This window comes from Rhinolophus sinicus, linkage group LG07 (assembly GCF_036562045.2).
Source record: "Rhinolophus sinicus isolate RSC01 linkage group LG07, ASM3656204v1, whole genome shotgun sequence".
Lineage (NCBI taxonomy): Eukaryota > Metazoa > Chordata > Mammalia > Chiroptera > Rhinolophidae > Rhinolophus > Rhinolophus sinicus.
The window spans coordinates 61,640,903-61,666,948 of NC_133757.1; the positions used below are offsets into that span (position 1 = coordinate 61,640,903).

The following is a 26,046-nucleotide window of genomic DNA, read 5'->3' on the forward strand; positions in this document are numbered from 1 at the left end:
ATCTACCTGAGACACTTGGAACTCCCCCTGGTGCACAGCAGCCTCCCCTAGAAGGCAGGGGTCAAGGGAGGGTCATGGCATAGAGCAGGAGAGCTGGGAGATGCCCACCAGAGGCACGCTAGTCTTTTAGTTATGGAAGGCTGAAGGCCAGGAAGGACCTGGAGATGAACCCCCACCTTATACCCTGGCACTGTGCTTTTCATCACCGCGGACTGGGGGCAGGGCAGGAGAGGTGAGAGAAGCTCCTCCAGTTTATTCCAGGCCGTGACATCACGTAGGGAAACTGGTCTCCAAAAGGAAGGCTGGGGAGGAGAGCTGAAAGAGCACTCAAGATGCAGAAAGCAAGGTGTGGGACTGGAAAGAGAAGAGAATTCCCTAGCAAATGGAAAAACTGGCAGTCATGCTTAAAGCACAGATAGAGCTCCCAATTGTTTTTCTTTGTCTTCTTTAAATAAACTTTATTTTTTTGAAATAGTTTTAGATTTATAGAAAAATTGCAAAGCTTTTTTTACAGAGAGTTTACAAAATTAGAGAGTTCCCAGATGCCCCCCAGCTAACTTCCCCTATAACACCTACATTCATAGAGTACATTTGTTATAAGTAATGTATCAAAAAATTGATACATTATTTATTTACTTTTTTTTGGATTTTTAAAAAATTTATTGGGATGACAATTAGTAAAATTACGTAGATTTCAGGTGTACAATTCTGTATTACATCATCTATAAATCCCATTGTGTGTTCACCACCCAGAGTCAGTTCCCCTTCCATCACCATATATTTGATCCCCCTTACCCTCATCTCCCACCCCCCACCCCCCTTACCCTCTGGTAACCACTAAACTATTGTCTGTGTCTATGAGTTTTTGTTTCTTATTTGTTTGTCTTGTTCTTTTGTTGTTTTGGTTTATATACCACATATCAGTGAAATCATATGGTTCTCTGCTTTCTCTGTCTGACTTATTTTGCTCAGCATTACACTCTCAAGATCCATCCATGTTGTCACAAATGTTCCTATATCATCTTTTCTTACCGCCGAATAGTATTCCATTGTGTATATATACCACAACTTCTTTATCCATTCATCTATTGAAGGACATTTTGGTTGTTTCCATGTCTTGGCCACCATAAACAAAGCTGCAATGAACATTGGAGCACACGTGTCTTTATGTATAAATGTTTTCAGATTTAGATTTATTGGTCTGTGTGTCTGTTTTTCTGCCAATACCATGCCGTTTTAATTATTGTAGCCCTGTAGTACAAGCTAAAGTCAGGGAGTGTGATACCTCCAGTATTGTTCTTCTTTTTTTTTTTTTTCAATTAAATTTATTGGGGTGACAATTGTTAGTAAAATTACATAGATTTCAGGTGTACAATTCTGTATTACATCATCTATAAATCCCATTGTGTGTTCATCACCCAGTCAGTTCTCCTTCCATTAAGATTGCTTTGGCTATTCAGGGTCTTTTGTGGTTCCAAACAAATCTGATGATTTTTTGTTCTGTTTCTTTAAAAAAATGCCTTTGGGATTTTGATGGGGATTGCATTAAATCTGTATATTGCTTTGGGTAATATGGCCATTTTAACTATGTTGATTCTTCCAATCCATGAGCACGGAATGTCTTTCCATCTCTTTGTGTCTTCTTCAATTTCTTTCAAAAATGTCTTATAGTTTTCAGCATATAGGTCCTTCACATCCTTGGTTAAGTTTATTCCTAGGTATTTTATCGTTTTTGCTGCAATTGCAAAAGGAATTGTTTTTTGTATTTCTTTTTCTGAGATTTCATCCTTAGTATATAGGAATGCAGTGGACTTTTGTACGTTGATTTTGTAGCCTGCAACTTTACTGTATTCGTTGAATGTTTCTAATAGCTTTTTGGTGGAGTCTTTAGGGTTTTCGATATATAGCATCATGTCATCTGCAAAGAGTGATAATTTAACTTCTTCATTCCCAATTTGGATGCCTTTTATTTCTTTCTCTTGCCTGATTGCTCTGGCAAAGGACTTCCAACACTATGTTGAAAAGCAGAGGTAATAGGGGACAGCCCTGTCGTGTTCCTGAACGTAGAGCAAAGGGCTTCAGTTTTTCACCATTAATTATGAGATTAGCTGAGGGCTTATCATATATGGCCTTTATTATGATAAGGTATTTTCCTTCTATACCTATTTTATTGTTTTAATCATAAATGGATGTTGTATCTTGTCAAATGCTTTTTCTGCGTCAATTGATATAATCATATGATTTTTGTCCTTTATTTTGTTGGTATGATGTATCACAATTGATGGATTTGTGGATGTTGAACCATCCTTGTGCCCCGGGGATGATCCCCACTTGGTCGTGATGAATAATCATTTTAATGCATTGTTGTATTCGATTTGCTAGAATTTTGTTTAGGATTTTTGCATGGGTATTCATCAGAGATATTGATCTGTAATTTTCTTTTATTGTGTTATCCTTACCAGATTTTGGTATCAGGGTAATGTTGGCCTCATAAAATGAGTTAGGGAGTACTGTCTCTTCTTCAATTTTTTGGAAGAGTTTGAGCAGGATTGGTATTAGATCCTCTTTGAAGGTTTGGTAGAATTCACTAGTGAAGCCATCTGGTCCCGGACTTTTGCTTTTGGGAAGGTTTTGGATGATTGATTCAATTTCGTTACTGGTGATCATTCTGTTTAGATTTTCCAGTTCTTCATGGTTCAGCCTTGGAAGGCGATATGTTTCTAAGAACTTGTTCATTTCTTCTAGGTTATTGAATTTGATGGCATATAGTCCTTCATAGTATTCTTGGATGATCCTTTGTATTTCTGTGATGTCCATGATAACTTCCCCTTTTTCATTTCTGATTTTGTTAATTAGTGTCTTCTCTCTTTTTATCTTAGTGAGTCTAGCCAATGGTTTGTCGATTTTGTTAATCTTTTCGAAGAACCAGCTCTTTGTCACATTAATTTTTTCTATTGTCTTTTTGTTCTCTATTTCACTTAGTTCTGCTCTGATTTTTGTTATTTCCTTTCTTCTGCTGATCTTGGGTTTTACTTGTTCTTCTTTTTCTAGTTCTTTAAGGTGTAACATGAGGTTATTTATTCGGGATTTTTCTTGTTTCTTGAGACAGGCCTGTAATGATATAAATTTCCCTCTTAAAACTGCTTTCACTGCATCCCCAAAATTTTGGTAGGATGTATTTTCATTGTCATTTGTTTCTATGTATCTTTTGATCTCTCCTCTAGTTTCTTCTTTGACCCAGTCGTTCTTTAAAAGTATGTTGTTTAATCTCCATGTATTTGTGTTTTTTCCTGCTTTCTTTTTGCAGTTGATATCCAATTTCAAAGCCTTGCGATCAGAGAATATGCTTGGTATGATTTCAATCTTCTTAAATTTGCTGAGGCTGATTTTATGTCCCAATATATGGTCTATCCTTGAGAATGTTCCAAGTACACTAGAAATGAATATATAGTCTGATGTTTTAGGATGAAGTGCTCTATAAATGTCAATTATGTCAATTGAGTGGTTACCCTTAAGTTTATTTAAAAGAAAGTTTGATATTTAGAGTATTCCATTTTCTTCAGCACGCTTACTTTCTCCGTTCCCATATTCTGGTTCAGGCCTTTACTCTCCCCCTTTTTATGTTTCGGTTGCCACAAATTGTCCCTGTTGATGGTGGTCGAATAGCCTCCTTTAGTATTTCTTGTAGTGCAGGTCGTGTATTAGAAAATTCCCTCAGCTTCTGTATGTCTGGAAAGGTCTTTATTCCTTCTTCATATCTAAAGGATATCTTTGCTGGATATATTATTCTTGGCTCATAATTTCTGTCTTTCAATAGTTTGAATATTTGGTTCCATTCCCTCCTGACTTGTAGAGTTTCTGCTGAAAAATCTGATGATAATCTAATGATCTTTCCTTTGTAGGTTTCCGTCTTCTCTCCCTGGCTGCCTTGAGGATTCTTTCTTTGTCGTTGATTTTAGACAGCTTCAATATAATGTGCCTTGGAGAAGGCCTGTTGAGATTGAGGTTATTAGGTGTTCTATTTGCTTCTTGGATTCGAGGATCCAGTTCTGTCCACAAGTTTGGGAAGTTCTCATCAACAATTTGTTTGAATATATTCTCTGTTCCCTTCTCTCTTTCTTCTCCTTCTGGTATGCCCGTTATTCTTATATTGCTCTTTCTGATGGAGTCAGAAAGTTCTTGTAGAGTTCTTTCATTTCTTTTAAGTCTCAAGTCTCTTTCTTCTTCCATCTGTGTCATTTCCAGGTTTCTATCTTCGACGTCACTGATTCTTTCCTCCATCTGGTCAACTCTACAACCTAAGCTGGCTATTTCACTCTTAATTTCTTCTATTGAGTTCTTTTTTTTTTTTTTAAGATTTTATTGGGGAAAGGGAACAGAACTTTTTTTTTTTTATTGGGGAACAGTGTGTAGTTGCAGGCCTTTTTTCCAAGTCAAGTTGTCCTTTCAATCTCAGTTGTGGTGCTGTTCAGCTTCAAGTTGTTGTTCTTTCAGTCTTAGTTTGGAGGGCACAGCTCAGCTCCAGGTCCAGTTGCCATTACTAGTTGCAGGGGGCGGAGCCCACCATCCCTTGCGGGAGTCGAGGAGTTGAACTGGCAACCTTGTGGTTGAGAGCCCACTGGCCCATGTGGGAATCGAACCGGCAGCCTTTGGAGTTAGGAGCATGGAGCTCTAACCGCCTGAGCCACCGGACCGGCCCCTTCTATTGAGTTCTTAATCTCCAGAAATTCTATTTGGTTCGTTTTTTAAAATTCAATCTCTTTCGTAAAATGCTCATGTTGCTCTTTGATTGTGTTTCTGAGTTCGTTAAACTGCCTTTCTGTGTTTTCTTGCATCTCATTGAGTTTTTTCAGAACTGCAATCTTGAATTCTCTGTCATTTAAGTCACATATTTCCATATCTTTAAGTTCCTTTTCTGGAGACTTTTCACTTTCTTTCTGAGCTGTCTTGTTGCCTTGTTTTTTCATGGCAATTACTGATTTATTGTTTCTCTTCCTAGATATCTACAGGAATGGCTTCTGGAACAGGTTGATAGGAAGAGGTCTTTCTTTTGTTTTCCAGTACTTGTTGGTAGAATGTTTTATTTTCTCTCCGACTGCAGCCTTTTTTTTTCTCTCTCACATGGTAGTGCTATGTTTTCTCTGCACGATTCCAGCTTCTCACACAATGGGGGGATTCCCTGGGAGATGGGCTTCTCCTTTGTTAATAGTTTGCCTGGGTCACAGGGCGCTGTGTCCGTTTGGATATGCGGAGAGCTTTTGAAGTTCCAAAGCTTTTCCAGCTCCAGTTTCAGAGCCTGTATGTTTTAGCAGTTCTGTTTACTCCTGCAGGGATCCACCCAGATAGGTGGGGCCAGGGGCGGGGTGAGAGGTGCCAGAGCAATGGCAGCGACCACCACCACAGCTGGTCCTGCTTCCACAGCTCCCTCCCCTTTGCCGGGACTAGTTGGGCTGCGAATCTGTGTCTGTGGTCCACAGTTCTCAGAACAGCAAATATTCTGTTCTTTTGATCTGACACTGTTACTGTTCTGTCTTGCACCGGGCAGGTGGGGGCGGGGCGAGCTCTGGGAGGGTAGGGAGGTGGCGGCTAGTATCAGTGCCTAAGGCTTCCATTCTCTGCTCGGCAGTGAGGGCTTAAACCACCGTTTTCAACCTTCTTCCCTCAGTCTTTTCTCCGAGGTCTCTGCCATGAGCGTTGGGTTCAGCCGTGTTATATGCTGCCCCCTCAGCCCTGTGGGCCATAAGCGGAGCCCCAGCAGTCCGAGTTCTTCCCTTTCCCGCAGCTGCGGTAGTTCCGGGAAGCAGCGAGCTCGGAGCACTGAGCTAGGTCTGCGTCTTGTGCCCGCGTGGCTCCGTCTCTGCACTTCTCCCTTTCCTCCTCCCCTGCTTGCGTGATTCTCCCACCTTTAGGTGAATTCAGTAGTGGGCCTCTTTGTCTTGCCTGTCTGCTGTGCAGGGAGTCCTTTGTGGAGATATTGTTGTTCGATTAGTTGTAAATTCCAGGGGAGCTTTACAGAGGCACACGTCACGCCGCCATTTTGATGACGTCTCTGATACATTATTTTTAACTGAAGTCCATATTTTATGCACACATCCCTTTGTTTATACCTAATGTTCTTGTTTCCCTTCCAGGATCCCATCCAGGGTCCCACATTACATTTAGCTGTCATGTCTACTTAATCTCTTCTTGGCTATCAGTTTCTCATACTGTGTTTCCCAAAAATAAGACCTAACTGGAAAATAAGCCCTAGCATGATTTTTCCGGGTGACATCCCCTGAACGTAAGCCCTAGTGCATGTTTTGAAGCAAAAATTAATATAAAACCCGGTCTTATTTTCGGGAAACATGGTATTTCCCTCGTTTTTGATATTTTGACAGTTTTGAGGAGTATTATTCAGGTATTTTATAGAATGTCCTTCTAGTGTTGTTTGTCTCATGTTTCTCTCATGATTAGACTGGGGTTTTGGGTTTTTCTGGAGGATGTCCACAGAGGTTAAGTGCTCTTTTCATTATATTAAAGGTAGATACTGTGAACATGATTTATTAGCATTGATGTTGATCTTGGTCACCTGGTCATGGTAGTATTTGCCAAATTTCTCATCTGTAAACCTACTCTTTTATTCTCTTTCCATACCGTACTCTTTGGAAAGAAGTCATTTATGTGCAGCTCACACTTACGGAGTGGGTAGTTATGCTCCCCGTCCTCAGGGGTGGAGTATCTGCATAAATTATTTGGAATTCTGTGCAGGAGATTTGTCTCTTCTCTCTCATGTATTTATTTATTCAGTCATTCATTATATCAGTATTGACTCATGGATATTTACTTTATACTTGAGGTTATAACACAGTTACTACTTTATTGATTTTGTTGGTGAAATTCTTCCAGCTTTGGCCATTGGGAGCTTTTGCAGTTAGTTCCTATGTCTCTTTGACATACCCCATCAGTGTGTGTGTGTGTGTGTGTGTGTGTGTGTGAGAGAGAGAGAGAGAGAGAGAGAGACAGAGAGACAGAGAGACACAGAGACAGAGAGCATGCACTTCCTCACTTTTTGGCACTACATAATGCTCTAGGTTCGTTTTGTATATTTCCTGCCTCCATTCTAGAATTGCTCATTTCTCCAAGGAGCCTTGGTTCCTTTGACTGGAGAATGGAGAAACCAAGATCGAGGTGCTAGATGTGCTTATTGCTACTGGGGTGTTGGTTGTAGGTCCTCTAGCTGACAGTGACTGGAAATATATGTGCATTTACTAATCTGTGCATATGCACATAGCTATAAATATTTTTATATGTAACCATTTATGTTTATATTATGCTAAATGTGAGTTATTGCTGAGGTATCCAACTCTAATCTATTACCACATAGATCATTATGACCTCTCCCCCTTGCTTATCTGAAACTTCTATTCCAGTAGTGAGAAAGCTGGCTTACACCATCTTCCACCTGTTTACTTAATTATTCAGTTCTAATGTATATGTAAAGTACTCCCACAGTTTTGAAAACTGGTGGCTTAACTATGAAGCATAGACAGATCTCTGGAATTCTACTTGGGCTCAGATCCCAATCCCACTGAGGTGAAAGTCCTGATTCCCACCCTCTAAATATTTGAATCCAGTGATGAATTGAATCAAACTCAAGCTACATCAAAGCCCAGACCCAGCTCTATTACAGATGAGACTGACTCAGACCCCATTTTAGTGATCTGACAGAAGAGTTGTGTCTTTTTCTAGGAGTAAAATGTTATTTATTTTATAATAAAATTGCAAAATGCAAAAAAATATGACCAAAGGTCAAGAGATGAAACCTTCAGTAGAGGGAGACCCAGAGGTAATCCAGATGGTGGAATTATCAGACAGGGATTTAAAGGTAACAATGAAAAAAAAACAATGCCAGAGGATCTAATGGTAAAGGTGGACAACATGCATGAAAAATGGGGATCTTCAGCAAAATCATGGAAACTATACCAAAGAACCAAACTGAAATTCTATAAATGAAAAATACAATATTAGAAATGAAGAATTAATTACATAGGCTTAACAGCTTCTTAACATATCAAGAAAACATCAGTGAATGTGAAGAAAGGTTGACAGAACATATTCAAATTAATGAAAAAACAGAACAGAGTAGGGGAGAGGCAGAAAAGAGCTCCCAGATCTGTGGGGTAATGTTAAATAGTCTAACATACGTGTAATTGGAGTTTTAGAAAGAGAGGAGAGAATGTGGCAAAAGACATGTTTGAGGAGATACTGGTTAAGAACTTCTGATATAAACTCACAAATTCAAGAAGTTCAACAAACCCCAAACAGGTGAAGTCCAAAACAAAATAAAAACAAACCAACAAATAAACAACAACATCTCAGACTTAGGCACATCATAATCAAACTGTTGAAAACTTAAAGAGCAGATCTTATAAGCAATAGAAGAATACATTAAATACGTGGGGATAACATTAGGAATTATAACTAACTTCTTACCAGAAAAAATAGAGGCTTAGAGGCAATGGAATGACATCCATAAAAGGGATGAAAGAAAAAGAAAATCTGTCAACCTAGAATTCTACCGTGTTTTCCCAAAAATAAAACCTAGCCAGACAATTAGCTCTAATGCATCTTTTGGAGCAAAAATTAATATAAGACCCGGTCTTATTTTACTATAATATAAAACTGGGTCTTATATAATAATAACATAATATAATATAATATAATATAATATAATATAATAATATAGTAATACCGGGTCTTATATTCATTTTTGCTACAAAAGGTGCATTAGAACTGATTGTCTGGCTAGGTCTTATTTTCAGGGAAACACAGTATATATCTAGCAGAAATAATCTTCAAAAATAAAGGCAAAACAAAGATATTTTTAGACAGATTAAAAAGTGAAAGAATTTGTCTCTTGCAGAATTTGACTGCCAAGAAATGTTAAAAAATGTTTCATGAGCTAAAGACAAAAGATACCAGATGGAACTTTGGGTTTACAGAAAAGAATGAAGAACACCAGAAATGGTAAATATCTGTTTAAATATAGAGAAAATTTTTTGGTACCTTCACCTATGTATATACGCACAGAATATTGACTATTTAAAGCAAAAATATTAATATATGTGAGGTTTACAACATATATAGATGTAAAGTTTAAAACTATGAGATGCAAAAGGAGGGAAATGGAATTAAACTGTCATAAGTTTTATACACTGAATTAGTATACTCTTATTTGAAGATAGGCTTTAATAACTTCACAATACATATTTTAACCTGTAGAGAAACTGAAAAATAACACAAAAAGGGGATAGTATAGAAAGAGTGTATCTGTCCATGTAGAATTAAGTGGTATAAAAATTGCCTTCGTGCTTTAAACAACTAGAAAACAGGATAAAAATATATGAAACAACTGTTTTCAGATATTGGACAATAGTCAATGCAGGGTGGTGATCCTTGAGAGAAGGAAAAAAAATGACATGACCCTTATAAAGTGCCCCAGCATACTGCCTATGGGCACTTTATAGGTTGCAGTACAAAGTAAGGAAACCCAAATAGAACCCAGGAGAGTTTGGAGAAACTAAAGCAACTAGAATTTGTGGGGTAGAAAACTGGAGTGGAGGGAACTATACAAAAATCTACATAACTAAGTGGTCTTGGGAAAGCTATAGAGGGGTCCTCTAGAATCTTTTGTTGAATACTCATCTACATATGTAAAGTATGAAACTCCGCAATCCTGGGGAAAGTCACAGTGAAAATTAGTACGTTGAACAATTCCAGAAGCTCACAAGTGCTGGGAATAGTTTGTGTTTCTACTAGGCATAGTGAAGAGATGGTTATACGCATGGGGCATTGATTGCCTAGCGATCTTCAAGTGGAGTTAAATTAGCCACAGACTGAAGGTCTGTCTAAACCCACCCAAACAAACTTAAAAACAAATTTTGAAAGTATCAAATTTATTGCAAGTAACTCAACTGTGTCAAAACTAAGTCTAACACTCTTTAAATGAATACAGTAAAAACCAGCACCCAGCAATGAAGATGTCCAGCATCAAATAAAAGATTACTAGGGATACTAATGAAACAGGAAAATAACCTATAACCAGGAGAAAAACGAATCAATTGAAAGAGAACTAGAAATGAAGAATCATCTGAAATATTTTAGATGATAGAATTATCAGAGAAGGATCTTAAAACAGCTATTATAAATGTGCTCCATATGTTGAAGAAGGTATAAGAAAACATGAGTATGATAAGGAGAGAAATGAATGATAGAAAAAAGGACTCAAATGGAATATCTAGAGATGAAAAATACAATATCCAAAATGAAAACCAACCACTGGATGGGATTAACATCGTATTAGACACTGCAGAAGAAAAGATCATTGAACTTGAAAATATAGAAGAAACTTCAAAATGGAGTGCAAAGAGGAAGAAAGACTGCAATATTAATAGAACATCTATGGAACAGTATCAAGTTGTGTAATATATATGTATAATTGCAGTCCTGGAAAAGAGGGAGAGGGTCAACAGAAAAGTTATTTCAAGAAATAATGACTGAAAAATTTCCAAATCTGATGAAAACTACAAAGCTGCAGATCCAAGAATCTCAAGGAATATTAAGTAGAATAACCATAAATAAAATCTTACCTGGACGGATTACCTTACCTTACCTTACCTTACCTTACCTTACCTTACCTTACCTTATCTTGCTGAAACTCGGCGAGAAAAAGAAGTTCTTAAAAGTAACTAGAGAAAAAAGCACATTACTTAAAGAGGAAAAAAGCTAAGATTAAAAACTATGCTAGTCAGAGGACAATGGAGCAGTCTCTTCAAAGTATTTGAAGAAAAATCAATACTGTCAACATAAAGTTTTATATTCAGTAAAAAATACTTTAAAAAATAAAGAATTCTTTCAGACTAACAAAGATGAGAGAATCTATTGCCAGCAGATCTGAGCTATAAAAAATGTTAAAGGAAGTTCTTAAGGAAAAAGGAAAATGATACCAGAAGGAAAGTTGAATGTATACATAGAGTTGCAGAAATAGCAATTATGCGGGTATATATTAAGGACATTTAATTCACTTTTAATCTCTTTAAAAGATCATTGATTGTATAAATCAAAAATAGTTGCAGCATATCTTAGGGATTATGACATTTATAAGTGAAATATATGACAAAAATAGCACAAAAAATGAGAAGAGGAAAATGGAAGAATGCTATAGCAAGGTCTTTAGGTTAAGTGGTATAGTATTATTTGAAGATAGGCTGTGTTAAATTAAAGATGTAAATTGAAAATCCTATAGCAATGGCTAAAAAATAGTACAAAGCAGAAATAATGCAAATAATAATGTAGTTAAAAGAATGTTTGGAGGGAAATTTATTGCATTAAATGCTTATATTGGAGTAGAAGAAAGGTCTCAAAATTAATGGTCTAAACCAGAGATCAACAAACTTCAGCCTATGGGTCAGATCTAGTCCAACATTTGTTCTTGTGTAGCCTGTGACCTAAGAATGGCTTTTACATATTGAAATGGCTGAAAAAGGATCAAAAGGAAACATTTTTTTGTGACGTGTGAATTCCCATTTGAATAGGAATTTTAAATTTCGTTTGTAGCCATATTTTCTTGGAACATAGTCATGCTTATTTGTTTATGTATTGTCTATGGGTACTTTCCTGCCATATCCACAGTGTAAGTATTTGTGACATACTGTATGGCCTGAGAAGCCTAAAATATTTACTCTCTGGCCCTTTATAGAAAACATTTGCCAACCTCAGCTATGGATCTATAGATTTTAAAACAATAATGTGGGTGTATATTTCACTTTCACCACTTCTATTCAAACATTGAACTAGTGGTCCTAGAAAGTATAATAAGCCAAGGAAAGGAAAATAGTAAGGCATGAAAATTAGAAAAGAAGTAAAATTGTTATTTATGTATGACATGATTGTGTACATAAAAAAGCCCTATGGAATCCACAAGAAATTCTAATAAATGAATATAGCAAAGTCGGTATACAAAAATCATTTGTAGTTCTTTATACAAGCAATGAACTATTTGAAAAGTGAAATAAAAACTGTTATTTCTGATAGCATGAAAAACTATCAAGTACTTATGAATAAATCTAAGGATATACTCTCAACACTGAAAGATAGAAAATGTTGCTGACGTAAGTTTAAAATGACTTAGAGGAGTGGTGATATATCACATTAATGGGTTGGAAGACTCAGCATTGTTAAGATGGAATTCTCTCTAGAATCTTCTGATCCATAGTCAGATGCGTTAGCCGTTGCGCCGTAGGCCCTATACTTGAATTGTCTCTAAATTGATCTATGTATGGATTCAGTGAAATCATCATTAACATCCTAGCAGGCTTTGTTTGAAGAAATAGATAAGCTGATTCTATGAAATTATTCAAATGCAAAGGACTTAAGAATAACCAAAATAATTTTGAAAAAGGACAGAGTTGGAGGCCATTTGTTTCCTGATACCAGGATTTTCCATAAAACTACAGTGTGCTGTCAGCATAAGGACAGACATATAGATCAATAGTATATAATAGAGGGCTCAGAAATGGACTCACACATTTTTCTACCAGAGTGCCAAATCAATCTAATGGGAAAAAGGAAGTTCTGGGCAAATCAGAATGTATGTTCACCCTATTCTTAAGGCAAAACAGCAGCTGGATTAAGGTCCACTTCCTGTTTAAATGCTTGGCTTTTACAGGGAGAAGACATGCCTAGAATAGGGGTGCGAGGGAGAAATTCCCTGTTGTCCGCAGGATCAAGAGGCTCACTTGACTGCATTAGCCTCGTATGATGATAAGAATGCGATTGCAGATACCTTATTGCAAAGGAAATCCAGCTTGTGCAAAGAGATTTAAGCAATCAATTGTCTGCTCATAGGTTTGTTTTAGTAACTATTACTTCAGATGCATGAATGTGTAATACCTTTAAATTTCAATTACTTTTGTTCTTGAGGGACAAATAATGCATCTTATATCCTTTCATAAGTCACATAAAATGTAGCAATGTTCTATCATTTTAAATAGGGAATTCAGATATTAGCACAATGAATTAACATTACAAATTGGATTGATTAAATGAGGTTAAAGAATAAAAGAACTATTTCTTGTTTACTACCACTTGTATTAGTCATTATGGAGAACACATTTTTTCTTATATAGGAGAAGAAATGGTTTTAACTTCAAGGTAAACAGTGGTAAATTGAATACTGTTTTTTTAATATTTCCATATATAATTTTCTATAGTTTTCATGTTTTATATATCAGTATATTGAAGAAAAATTTTATATGATATTTTATGTTAATTGTTTTTATCCTTTTTCATTGTTCCGACTGGGTGTTTTTTTGCTCTCTTGTCTTCTAATTCTTATTCGATCCTTTGCTTGGTCTAATCTTCTGTTGATTTTTTTCTAGTGTATTTCTGACTAGTTGATTTTTTATGGTTTCTATGTCCTTCTTTATGCTTACTATCTCTTTGTTGAAGTTCTCACTAAATTCCTTAAGCATTCTTATAACCAGTGTTTTGAACTCTGTCTCTGGTCGGTTGGTTCCCTCTTTCACTTAGTTCTTTTTCTGGAGGTTTCTCCTGTTCTTTTATTTGGAACATGTTTGTTTCCTGGTTATGGCTGCCTTTCTGTGTTTGCTTCTATGCATTAGGTAGATTCCTATGTCTCTCAGCCTTCACCGGATGGCCTTATGTAGTAGGTGTTCTGTGCGGTCCAGTGGCGCAGTCTCCCAGATCACCTGTGTTCCAGGAGTGTCCTCATGTGGGTGGTATGTATTCTCCTGTTGTAGATGAGCCTTGATTGCTTTTGGAGAGTCTGTGGGTGGGAATTGACTCCCAGGCTGGCTGACTGTAAGGACTGGCTATGGCCACAATGTATGAGCTGCTGTGTTGGGGGGGGGGTGACTTTTCAGAGGGGGGTCTGCCCCTGTGGGCTCTTGTGCCTGTAAAAACCACCCTTTGGGTGTGTCACTTGTGGGGCTAGCCAGGTAATGCTCTGGTGTGACCTGGAGTTGGCCTCTGGGTGTGTTGTTTCTTTTTTTCTTTCTTTTTTTTTTTAATTAAAGTTTATTGGGGTGACAATTGTTAGCAAAGTTACATAGACTTCAGGTATACAATTCTGTAATACATCATCTGTATATCACATTGTGTGTTCACCACCCAGAGTTAGTTCTCTTTCCATCACCATATATTGGATCCCCTTGACCCTCATCTACCACCCCCCTCCCCCCTTAGCCTCTGGTAATGGGTGTGTTGTTTCTGGTGCCTCTTGGGAGGGGCGCCCGTGCGTGCCAATTTCAGCTTTGCCTCTGACCAGCCTGGGGCTACCTGGTAGGAGCTACAAAGCTATATGCAGTGGGTTACTGCCTGTGCTGGACCTCAAGGCATGTGGGGGTGGCCTTGCTATGAACCAAGGTCAGCCTCTACCAGTATTGGGCCTGGGGCAGCTTAACAAAAGACCTTGGGCACCTCTAGGCCTGTTGCCACCTGCCGGCTGCCTGTAAGGCTCAGCCACCGAAAGAGCCTCCTTCGGTGTTTGGGCAAGGCTGGTTGACCCAGTGTTGACAGTGCCCCCGGCAGTGCTGCCCAAATTGGGTACGGCAGAGTCCCAGGGAGTCACTAGGGTGGGTCTGGTGGTTTTCCCAGAGTTAATGCAGATTCAGTTCTTGTACCAGTGCTGAGCCTGTGGCCATTTCACAAAATGCCCAGAGAACACCATGACCAGCTGCTGTACATCTCTGGGAGCTGCCTGTGAAAGGCTGCCAGCGAGCTGGGGCTGACTGCCCACCACCAAAAGTTTCCCATGCCACCTCAGACTGTCCGCTGCTGTAAAATCCTCTCACAGCTTACGGGGTGGGCTTGCCCTTCAGGAGTTTAGAGTGCTCCCTGGTGATGCTGCACTAGCTGGGCAGGGCAGGGTCCCAGGGAGTCACCTGTGTGGGGTGTGTGTGGCGTTCAGCAGGCCAGTGTGGTCTCAGATTTGGCCCTGTGGGGGAGGTGTCAACACAGGAAAAATGGCACTTGCCTGTAGGCTACATGTAAAGAAGGATAATGGAGGCTGTTTCTGTAGCCCTCATCCTGTAGCCACACAGCTCAGTCTTTCCCTGCATGTCTCTGGCACCTTCGAGTTGCTGCCCCTCCGCTGGAGCCCAGGGTGAGTGATTGCAACTGGGTGAGTCTATGCAAGGGCCCTTTAAGTGGATGTCTGGGTTTCTAGCCACCTTCTGTCTCACTAGATTGGAGGGACAAAATCCTCGCTGATTTTCATTGCCAGATGTTGTAGGGATTCCTCTTCCCAGCAAGGACCCCTGGGTTGGGGATCCTGGTGTGGACCTGGGACTCCTTAGTCTTCATGGGGGTTCCTCTGCCGTTGAGGTGTCCTTCCTGATGCTCAACCACTACCTGTGTGTTTGGAGTAGGCCCGTTTCACGTCTCTGTTCCTCTTACCAGTCTTTACGTGGCCTGCTCTTTATATCCTTAGATATAGGGGTTCTATTCAGCTAATCTTCAGATCATTCTAGAGGTTGATTGTTCTGTGATTTAGTTGTAATTTTAATGTGGTCATGGGAGGTGGCAGGCACAGTGTTTACCTATTCCACCATCTTGACTCTCAACTCTAACATTTTTTGAGTATTTACTCTGTGCCCATTTCACAAACACTGTTACGCAGGGATTGATGTTATTCTCATTTGACAGATAAAGAAACTTAATCCTCACTTGACATGTAAAGAAATTTCGTTTTTTATTATGGATGTTTTCAAAATATACTGAAAATGAAAGAATAATATAATGAACCTCAAGTAACTAACACCTAGCTTCAATTATTTCAAGTTTACATTTTCTAGTAAGATACAGAGTAGGGTTTTAACCCACATCTTTCTTACTCCAAAACCCATGCTTTTTATTACAATCCTGTTTGCCTTTTCATTTTATCCTTTGATGCTATTGAGTAATTTTATGATTACTTAGTGTTTTAGGTAAAATAGACATGGAAAGGCCATATAACAGTGAGTTTTTAGGTTAGTAATAAATAAGTTGGAGAAAGCACTCTCTTTTAACTACGTATATTTTGTAATAAGCATTTTTTAGTTGCAGTGTTCTGCAAAGACAAAACCTGCTGATACAGTTCATCCTGTTTTATAAATCTTTGACCCATTCATCAGACTCTGACCACTCTAAAGATAAGGAATTGTGGTTGTATTGGTCTTTCTGACCGAATTGCCTTCTGCAGATTGAGAAATTGTATAATTATTAACTACGGTAATGGATATGTACTTGCAAGTTTCATCTGGTATCTTAATGAGCTTTAAACCCTCTGAGTACACCCAAAACGTATCTAGAATCATTGAAATTTATGAGTTTTTTATAACTTAACTCTTCAGTCTGTGTGTTTTTGCTCTGATAAATAATTTTGTTTTCCCTCACCACATCCATTCCCCCCACCCCCACCCCACTCACACTCCCTATAAATCAGAGCATTTAGTAGAAGCAACTTTAGGTACAAACACTTTTTACAAAATTACTGTTTTGAATTAACAGGACCATACTTCCTAGTTATTTATTTATTTATTTATTTTGGTAATGGGTGTCCCACACTTACATGGGTATATATTTAGACCAATGTATTTTTAAAAAGGCACACTGAAGTAATTATCATACACAAATAACCTGTGTTTTATAGAGCTTTTATTTTTTTCAGACATCTCTTACCCTGGGAGATCCTCTCTGAACTCTCAGGACTGCTTTGTGTCGCCCCCGTGAGTCTCACCATCTTCCGCTGTCTGGAGAGCAAATAAAGCTCTGAATCTTAGGGCTCTGCTTGCTGCATAGCCTCATGGCCTCAGAACCATAAAGCACACCAAACTTGAATCCAAGGACTCTGTAATATAGTCTGGGTAAAGAGTCATCTAGTCAGATTTTCCCTTCAAGAAAGAGGCTAAACGGAACTTTTATTTTTTTAATTTTTTTATTGGGGAATATTGGGGAACAGTGTGTTTTTCCAGGGCCCATCAGCTCCAAGTCATTGTTCTTCAATTTAGTTGTGGGGGGTGCAGCTCAGTTCCAAGTCCAGTCGCTGTTTTCAATCTTTAGTTGTGAGGGGCGCAGCCCACCATCCCATGCGGGAATTGAACCAACAACCTTGTCGTTAAGAGTTCGCGCTCTAACCAACTGAGCCATCCAGCCACTCCTCCAGAAGCTCAGTGGCAGCTCATTGTCTTCAATCTAATTGTGGAGGGCGCAGCTCACTGGCCCATGTGGGAATTGAACTGGCAACGCTGTTGTTCAGAGCTCACGCTCTAACCAACTGAGCCATCCGGCTGCCCCTAAATAGAACATTTTAAAAACTCTACTGTGATTGTATCAAATATAATGTACTAGAAATATGTCTGGTGTTAGGGAGAGTGGTTGGTTCACTATAGATCGGTAAAGCATGATTGGATATTTAGTAGTTAAATGAATGGGATTGGATGAAATTCTGTAGAGTTGTGTGGAATGAAAAGAAGAGATGGCCCAAGGAAGAAAAGATAGAGAAAGAAAAATTGAAAAGGTAAAAGAACGAGTAAGGAAAGAGGTGTGTTCTAGAAACTCAGGAGAGTTTCACAATTGGAGTAGTCAAGTGCTGTATTTATTTGATAATTTGGACTTCGCTGTTTTCTTCATAGAGATGGGAAATAGAAATGAGATTGCAGGACATTTAGGAGAAAATGTTAGGTGAGGACACACGTTCAGTGAATGTCATACACTCCCCTTAAACAATTTGGAGTTTACCTGTAGTGGTCCTATCCCTTGGGTAACACAGCTTAGGCTATTTTCCTAGATCCTGTGTTGTGGGAGAAGAGGGATAACTCAGGGGCTCTACTGTACTTTTTACTGAATATTATTCAAATTCAGTTTTAAAATTTTGTCACTAACCATAGCCCAAAGAGCCTATGAAAATTGCAGATGATGGGCATTCCCACTTTGGTTGAGTTGCCCCAGGGTTCTCCCTTCCAGGGACACCCCTGCATTTAAACCTGGGGTAGCTCAATATTACTATTTTGTCATTGTCATGTTCTCTCTCCCATTAGACTATTAAAGCTCCTTGTTATTATATTGAATTCCCAGTATCTAGCTTAATGCCTGGCACATGATAATTGAGTAAATATTTGTTACATGAATGATTGAATGAATAAACCAATAATTACCTGTCTTTTAAGCACAAAAGATTTCCAATTCAATGGACTCAGAAAATGAAAGAAGCAGAATGTTTCAAAAAGAGGATTTGATAAACAGTTTCAAATGGCAGTCAGACAAGGATTGAAAACTAACCTTTGGATTTGACTGTTAAAGGTCATTGGTTTCTATGGTAAAAAGCGTTATAGGAAAATGATTAGAGTAAGAGCCGTATTTAATTGGGTTTAAGAATACATGGAAAGTGAGACCAAAAAAACAACAGGATTTTTGTTTTGTTTTTGTTTTTAAAGATTTAACACTAAAGGCAAGAAACCATTGGAGAGAACCCCAAAGATTTGAGACGGGGAAGTTCATTATCATAGTAAGTTTATGCATTTGATTTGAATATACTAAGTATTCCCACCTACATGTCAGGATAATATATTTCTTGCTCTTCTACTTGTTTTTTTAATTATTATTACTTTATTATTAGTTTCAGGTGTACAAAATAATGTAACAGTTAGACAATTATACCCCTCACAAAGTGATAACCCCTCTCCCCCAATCTACTACCTCTTCTGATATCATATATAGCTATTACAATTCCACTGACTCTGTTCCTTATGCTGTACTCAACATCCTGTGACTATATATATATTAAATTATAGTTGATATTCATTGTTATTCAGCTTCAGCTTCAGGTGTACAGTGCAGTGATCAGGCATCTGCACCATCCATGAAGTGGTTTCCCTAATAAGACTGTTGTAAAGATTTTGTAGTGTATTTGATGGATACTTATCTTCCATTTGGTTTTGATACCTTAGCTTTTGAAATTGAAGGTTTTTGCTCTGCTGTTTGGGGTCCTCTAGTGGCAAATCTAATAATGACATATAAATAGTAAAACGTTAATTAGATCTTATATACCATTCCTTATGCTGGTTATTCTTTCTGTGAGGATTAGATGAGGGTGGGGTATGTGGTTATAGCAGCTAGTGTTGCTTCATCCTCTTTGATTGTTATGGGTCAAAACTTGACAATTAAACTTACTATGACTTCTTTTCCTTGGTAATAATTCCTTATTATTAACTGAACATTGCAGTATATCTTTGTTTTAGCTGCTAATACATTAACACGTTGCGTACGGATCACAAGAATCTTCGTTTTTTTCTGAGCCATGCGTTAAGGACGGATAACGAGAATTCTCGTTTTTACTGTTGACTCTTTTTACTTTGCACATTTTATTGAATTATTTGTGTTTTGTTAATAACAAAGGAAGCTGCTTTCTGCAGTATCACACCAGGAGGGATTACTAACATCATAGGTGAGTAAATCCTAAAAAATTCCATAGAAAAATAATAAATGACATAGAAGCATTTACGCTTTAAAGAGAAGAGTGCATTTTAAAGTAGTTTCTTTTAAAAACCTGCCGGAATAGAGGGGTATGAAGGATTTAAACCCCGCCATATGCAACGTGTTAATAGCTGCAGTGTTAGATTTAGGCCCATTGTTATACAACTATTGGAACTTCAAATTTAATTTGAAGATTTTGAAAGAAAAGCCTGAATTACCAAATAAATAAGATTTGATTATTATGAAAATAATGCACATTCATTATTCATCACAATCAAACTTTTAAAATATAGAAATTTAAAAAAATTGTCCTCAATGTTGCTTCTCAATGTTTTTTTTCTAGGATTTAAAAAATATTATAAAATATTTCTGAACAATTTGAGGAACACCTCTGTAAAAATATAAAACATATTCAGTACAGCGGAAGCCCTTTGTGTACCCTTTACCTATCACATCCCCATACCTCGCTCCCAAAAGTAACCACCATCCTGAATTTGGTATTTTATTCTCAGGCACATTTTGAAACTCAGTGTATTGATATAATAAGTTATATAGTCTTCAAATTGCTTCTTTCATTTAAAGTTATGTTTGCAAGATGTATCCATGTTGACATGTAACTCTTGGTCACTTATTTTTGCTGCTATACGCGTAATCTTTCTCTGAATGTTCTGTGATTTATCAATTCTCCTCTTCATAGACGTTTAGGTTCTAAATGTTTTGCTTATAGTCTCTCATAATCATTCTTGTGCATGTTTTCTTATGTACATCTGTGCAAGAGTTCTCCAGGGCAGAAGCTCAGACGTGGAATCATTGGTTGTGTGGGTGTGCATCTCAGCTTTACCAAACTGGTTTTCAAAGTGCTATTCCTATTTACTGTTCTACTAACAGTGTAAGAGTTCCCCAATCTAGGGTGTTGTTAGACTGCTTAAATCTCGTACCAGTCCTGTGGATATGAAACAGTGTTTCTTAAAAATCACAACAAAAAAACACTAGTATTATGGGATATCTAAAACATGTACAAAAATAGAGTGATTAGTGTAGTGACCCGCTATGCATCCCGTCACCCTGCCTCAGTGATTATCAACACATGGCCCATCTTGTTTCATCTATTATACCCTCACTCCCTCTCCCCGCCCAGTGTTTTAAAAGAATCTGAGATGTCACACCATTTTATCTGCAAATACTCATTATGCGTTTCTAGCATATAACTCTTTCATACAGAGCCTCACTAACATTGTCCCACGAAAAGAATAACAATCTCTTAATGTTATAAAATATCAAAGTTTCAGTTTCTCTAACTGGCTTATAATATTTTCACATTTGTGTCTTCAAATCAGGATCTAAATAAGGTCCATACATTGTAATTGGTCTCCATCGACAGATTCCCTCTACTCTCCCTTACATCTACCTTGAGCTGTTAGCGGCCATTAATGATCATTGCCTAGAAAACCCACTAACTTATTAGGAGTGGCAAAATGGTGCTATTCTATCATTCCTTTTTTGTTTGTTAATTATCAGAATACCTCTATAAAGAAAGATTGCCTCTCCTCAAATTGTTGGTCATCTTGAGATCCTATTAGTAAAGAAAGAATAAATCTTCTTTCCTTTCATTCACCAACTTTTAAAACAATTATTTAGTCACCTGGTATCCTACAAAGGTGATCATTGGGTGAGTTTGTTTTAGTTATCCTAATGAACTCATGGGTTTAAATATATTTGATGTGTTCCAGTCCCTAGTAATCATTCCTATTGATACTCAGATTGCCCAACTTTGACCAGTGGGAGCCTCTTTAAGTTGGCTCCTGAGTTCTTTGACACAGCTCTACCCTGTTTCCCCAAAAATAAGACCTAGCTGGACAATCAGCTCTAATGCATGTTTTGGAGCAAAAATTAATATAAGACCCAGTCTTATACTATATTATATAAGACTGGGTCTTATAGTAAAATAAGACCAGGTCTTATACTATATTATATTATATAAGACCGGGTCTTATAGTAAAATAAGACCAGGTCTTATACTATATTATATTATATAAGACCAGGTCTTGTATTAATTTTGCTCCAAAACACGCATTAGAGCTGATTGTCCGGCTAGGTCTTATTTTCGGGGAAACACGGTAGTAGTCTTTGATAGTTTTCTTGCTTTTTGGTCTGATGAGATATTTCAGGTTCATCTTGTGCATTTCCTACCCCAGACCCAAAATCAGCTGTTTCTCTGAGGAGTCCTGGTCACATAGCCCCCTCTGTCTAACACATATCAAAATTCCAGTCTCTCAGAAGGGCAGCAAGTATCCTCATAACAGTGTTTACTTAGACAGCTTAGGCACAGCAGGCTATTGTTATCAAGGAATAGCGTGAACTCTCCTGAAATCTAAATTCATGGATGCCAGCCCAGGGCCCACCTTACAAACAGGCCTTTTTAAGGACAGTGGTCTCAGGCCTGCTCTTGTTAATTCTTTTCTGCACAGATGCCTATTTGACTTTTGTGGCAATAAGAAGTAGCAAGTTGGATAAGGAGTCAGGAGTTCAGAGGAGAGGTTGTGATGGAGATGTGTGTGTAGTAGTCGTTAGCGTATGGAAGAGATTTAGAGCTCTGAGACTGAATGTACTCACCTAGGGCGTGAGTACAGAAGGAGATCCAAGTCCTCCAGTCACAAGTCCTTAATCATACCAGGGTCTTTCCCAACTGCCTTTGCAGATGCTCTTTCTTTTGTTTAAATGCTCTTAGCCATAGTCTGGCCTTCCGTACTAGCATTCTTCCCCAGTAGATTATCGTCTCCTGTTCATAGCTTATATAGTATCTATTATGTTATTTTGAAACTTTCACTCTTTCTCTCTCTTTATTGTTTTTTTTAAAACCAGGCTGACAGTTTCCTTAGGCCAAGAACCATCTGTTTGTCCTTGTAGCACTGTTAAAATAATTTTCAGGAAACTCTAGGAATAGATTTAATACATACTTTTTGAAAGTCAGTTATTGTCAAGTAAATAGTGGTATGATTATTTTTAGCTCAGTAATTATGATGCTTATATCAAGTGCCACAGTTAATGAAAAATATTTAAATTATAATGAGTTTCTTTTATCTGTATTTTACAAAATGACTATTCTCAATCTTTCTATTTGTGTTTTAGAGAAGACTAAAGAGTACAGAAGGAATGAATGATTATGCTAACAGATTGGAATGACAATAGATAATATGTGTATAGTCACTTGTACATTTTAAAGAGAGCCCCAGTTCTTTATTTTTCTCTCCCATCTGGTTTGAGCCTTCTGTTTTGGTCTTGGGAATTGAGTTAACATTTGAAGGAAGGAGGCCCTGAAATAATCTATGTAGTAAAGAAAACAGGAAATTTAAAGATGACTATGATACAATTAAACAAATGCCTTTCCCCCCTTCTTTACTAACTTGTTATTTAACTGGTGCAAGTTTATACAACACAAGAAATGAACATACTAAGAATTTATTTACTCATTTGCTGTTAGTATACTTATCTTCATTTTCCTTAAAGAGAGTTTTTTTATAGTTATCTAATTTAATTTATTAAAGAGTCTTTACATGAGGATTTTTTGTGGATATTTTGATTTTCTCTTTATGATTTTTTGTATATTTATGAATTTATAGTTAAAATATCACTATGAATTACCTCTATTAATTGTGTTTTTGATTGTCTATATTATATTTCCTTTTTTTATATTATTAAGTTAATATCAATATGTAAAAATCTACTGACAAAATACTCAGTTTAGGTTTTTCATTTTTTTCAGAAACCATGAGTAGAGGATCTGAAGTCCACATTTTTTGGGGTGCTCCAATTGGGCCATTGAAAATGACGGTATCACAGGAATCAACTTCTTTAATGTCCACTGCTGACCCCTGGAAAAAAATTCAGCTCTTATGTAATCCACATTCTTTACATCTGAAGAATGAAAAATACAAGCACAAAAATCTTGGAGAGTATCAAGTCCTGGAAGCTCCTGGCCCTCCAGATCCTCTTAATGGTCATTTTTTAGCAAACTCCATGAATACATCTGTTCATGTGAAAGATGACTTTATACATTGCATTTCTGAAACGCAGACTATAAAATTCCAGAAGAGTCATCCCATAAGGATGAGTGATATAAGTAACTCTGATGTGCAAATACGTGAACTTAAGGGTAGAGTTCAGTATTTAACTGAAGAAGAAAATTATCAAAAGCTTTCCAGTGAAAATAAGAAAACCACAGATGAACAGCATAAAGATCAATCAAATATATGTGGTCAAAACGTCCAGAAAAATTCCTTTCAGTTAGACCATAAGTGTGCAGCTATACTGGATTTGGTCTGTAGTACTGAACAGATTAATATCGGGCCAGGAGCTATGGAAACAGTGTGTGTAACAACAGAACATCACGAAATACAAAACCAGTGTCTGGAGGTCTTCTCCTCTAACACAGCAGATAAGCCAAGGTCTGAAGGAGCAGTTAGGAAGGTCTCAGACCTTAAGGTATCTACTGACACTGAATTTCTCAGTATAATGACCTCCAGCCAGGTTGCTTTTTTTTCTCAAAGGAAGTATAAAGAGGAAATTTCAGTGAATAAAGGGACCATATACGTGGAGATTGAACCAAAAGCAAGTCATGGGGAAATGAAAATACCTGAGGATAGTTTGAATCAGCCAAACGATGATCTTGCAGAAGGATACGAAAATGGACAAAACCAAGCACATTCCCTTGAACTTTTTAGTCCTGTCTGTCCTGAAACAAAAAGTAGCCATAGTCACATAAACTCTGATAAAGGTCTCGGAGAAAATACAGGATCTCAAGAACTTTTCAGTTTGGAAGATAAACTGCCACCAAATGAGATATGTATTGAGTCATGTAGCTCAGGGATACTGTATTCCCAACTAAATACCTTCCACAAACATTCTAGCAAAAGAAATGGGACCCCTGAAGATAAATGGGGCCATCCTAAAGCTCTCTCTAAAGTCCTCCAAGTAGCTAAGAAAATTAAGTTGGTTTCTAATGCAGCAGATCCTGCTGTAGCAAGGAACCAGAGGAATGTGTTTGGATTTAAGGGTATTAAAAAAACATCATTGATAAAAAACTGTGATTCTGAAAGTCAGAAGTATAATTGTTTAGTCATGGTGTTATCTCTATGTCACATGAAAGAAATAACTATAAAATCTGGACCAAATTCTGGCTCTCAAGTGCCTTTAGCCACAATTGTGGTAATTGACCAATCAGAAATTAAAAAGAAGGTTTTTCTGTGGAGGACTGCCGCATTTTGGGCACTTACAGTGTTTCTTGGAGATATAATTTTACTCACAGGTAAGGTCATCATGGTATAGCGAATGTTTATTTTATAAGCTGCAGGCTTTTTCCCCCTCCCACTTGAGGACTCTTTTTTCCCATTGGCCTTTCTGGGCATCAGCATGGTCTGTCCCTTGCTGGCACCTGTGTTGGCTCCTTACCATTGCCCAGTGTCCTGTGCATTGCCCTCCTTTCCACTCATCTCCCTCAGAAACCTTCCCCGTGCCCTCCTATTCATTCACTATGTTAGCTTTCAAGTCATGCAGTCAGACTGGCTCTTTGTTTTCTTACGGTTTTGTCTGCCTTATTTTTAACTCCTTTCTTTAACTATATTAGCATTTTATGATGAAAGGACAGTGTTTCTACTACTTCTTAATAATGCCGTGTATATTACATTCTTATTGAGGGAACAGATACAGAATTTCTTCTATTGCATTTTAAAATTATTGAAATTATATTAATCACTTTTGGAAATATGGAAAGGAAAACTGATATCATACCAACCTCATATAACCACCAGTTGAGTTTTAGAGTGTTAACTTCCAGTAATCTTCCCTATGCTCTTTAAAATGTACATAAATGCATACACACAAGCTGAAACTTATTGGGAATTTACTTTGTGTCAGACCCTGTTTTAGACTCTACATGTATATCAACTCTTTACCCTGGAGTCCTGAATTTGTATTCTTACTGTATAGTTGTAATCATACAAAGGTTTTATCTTGCTTTTTCACCTGACATAAGAAATTTAACATTGTGTTACATTTCTTTATTGACTTAAAATCAATACATGGTATTAGAGCAGAGATACCATTTATTTTAAGGCTGAATCCCAGACCGGAAGGAAGTTGATTAAGCTTAATAACATATATAAAGAAAGAATATGATAGAGGAGAGGTGGAGGTCAGCCTTAGAAGCTTAGAAATAGAAAACACCAAGGCAAGCATTGGTAGTTCCTACCAAATGGTTTGCTGGAGGAATGAGAACCTTAGCCAATATACCTTCGTATTTGTGTAAGATTGTCAGGTGCAGTCTCTGATACAGAGGTAAGTAACTAACAGAATCGCTTCCCACTGGCAATATCATCTTATTTGCTGGCAAGTCAATTCACCTAATTCCTTATGTTCGGATTCAGTGCTCACTGAGCAGCCCTTTGATCATGACTTGGCTTCCCAGGTGTAAAACTGCCTACAAGGTGAGAACAGCCTGCGAGTATTGTTACTTTGGTAATTAATGCCTCATTGTAA

At 37.6% G+C, this 26,046-nt stretch overlaps 1 protein-coding gene across 15 annotated transcripts in view; it reads left to right on the forward strand.

Moving 5' to 3' along the window:
* SHLD2 (shieldin complex subunit 2) overlaps nucleotides 1-26,046 on the forward strand; it is a 104,733-nt gene that overhangs the window by 40,890 nt on the left and 37,797 nt on the right. For 5 of the 15 annotated variants that reach the window (XM_074337216.1, XM_074337226.1, XM_074337227.1 and 2 more), the window contains one exon: nucleotides 23,276-24,817. In XM_074337216.1, the coding sequence (XP_074193317.1) occupies nucleotides 23,276-24,817 (1,542 nt within the window). Of the gene's footprint in view, nucleotides 1-8,902; nucleotides 9,007-13,437; nucleotides 13,779-18,473; nucleotides 18,545-19,261; nucleotides 19,484-23,275; nucleotides 24,818-26,046 lie in introns of those variants that run through there. The other 10 variants (XM_074337221.1, XM_074337222.1, XM_074337219.1 and 7 more) reach the window with 7 other exon arrangements.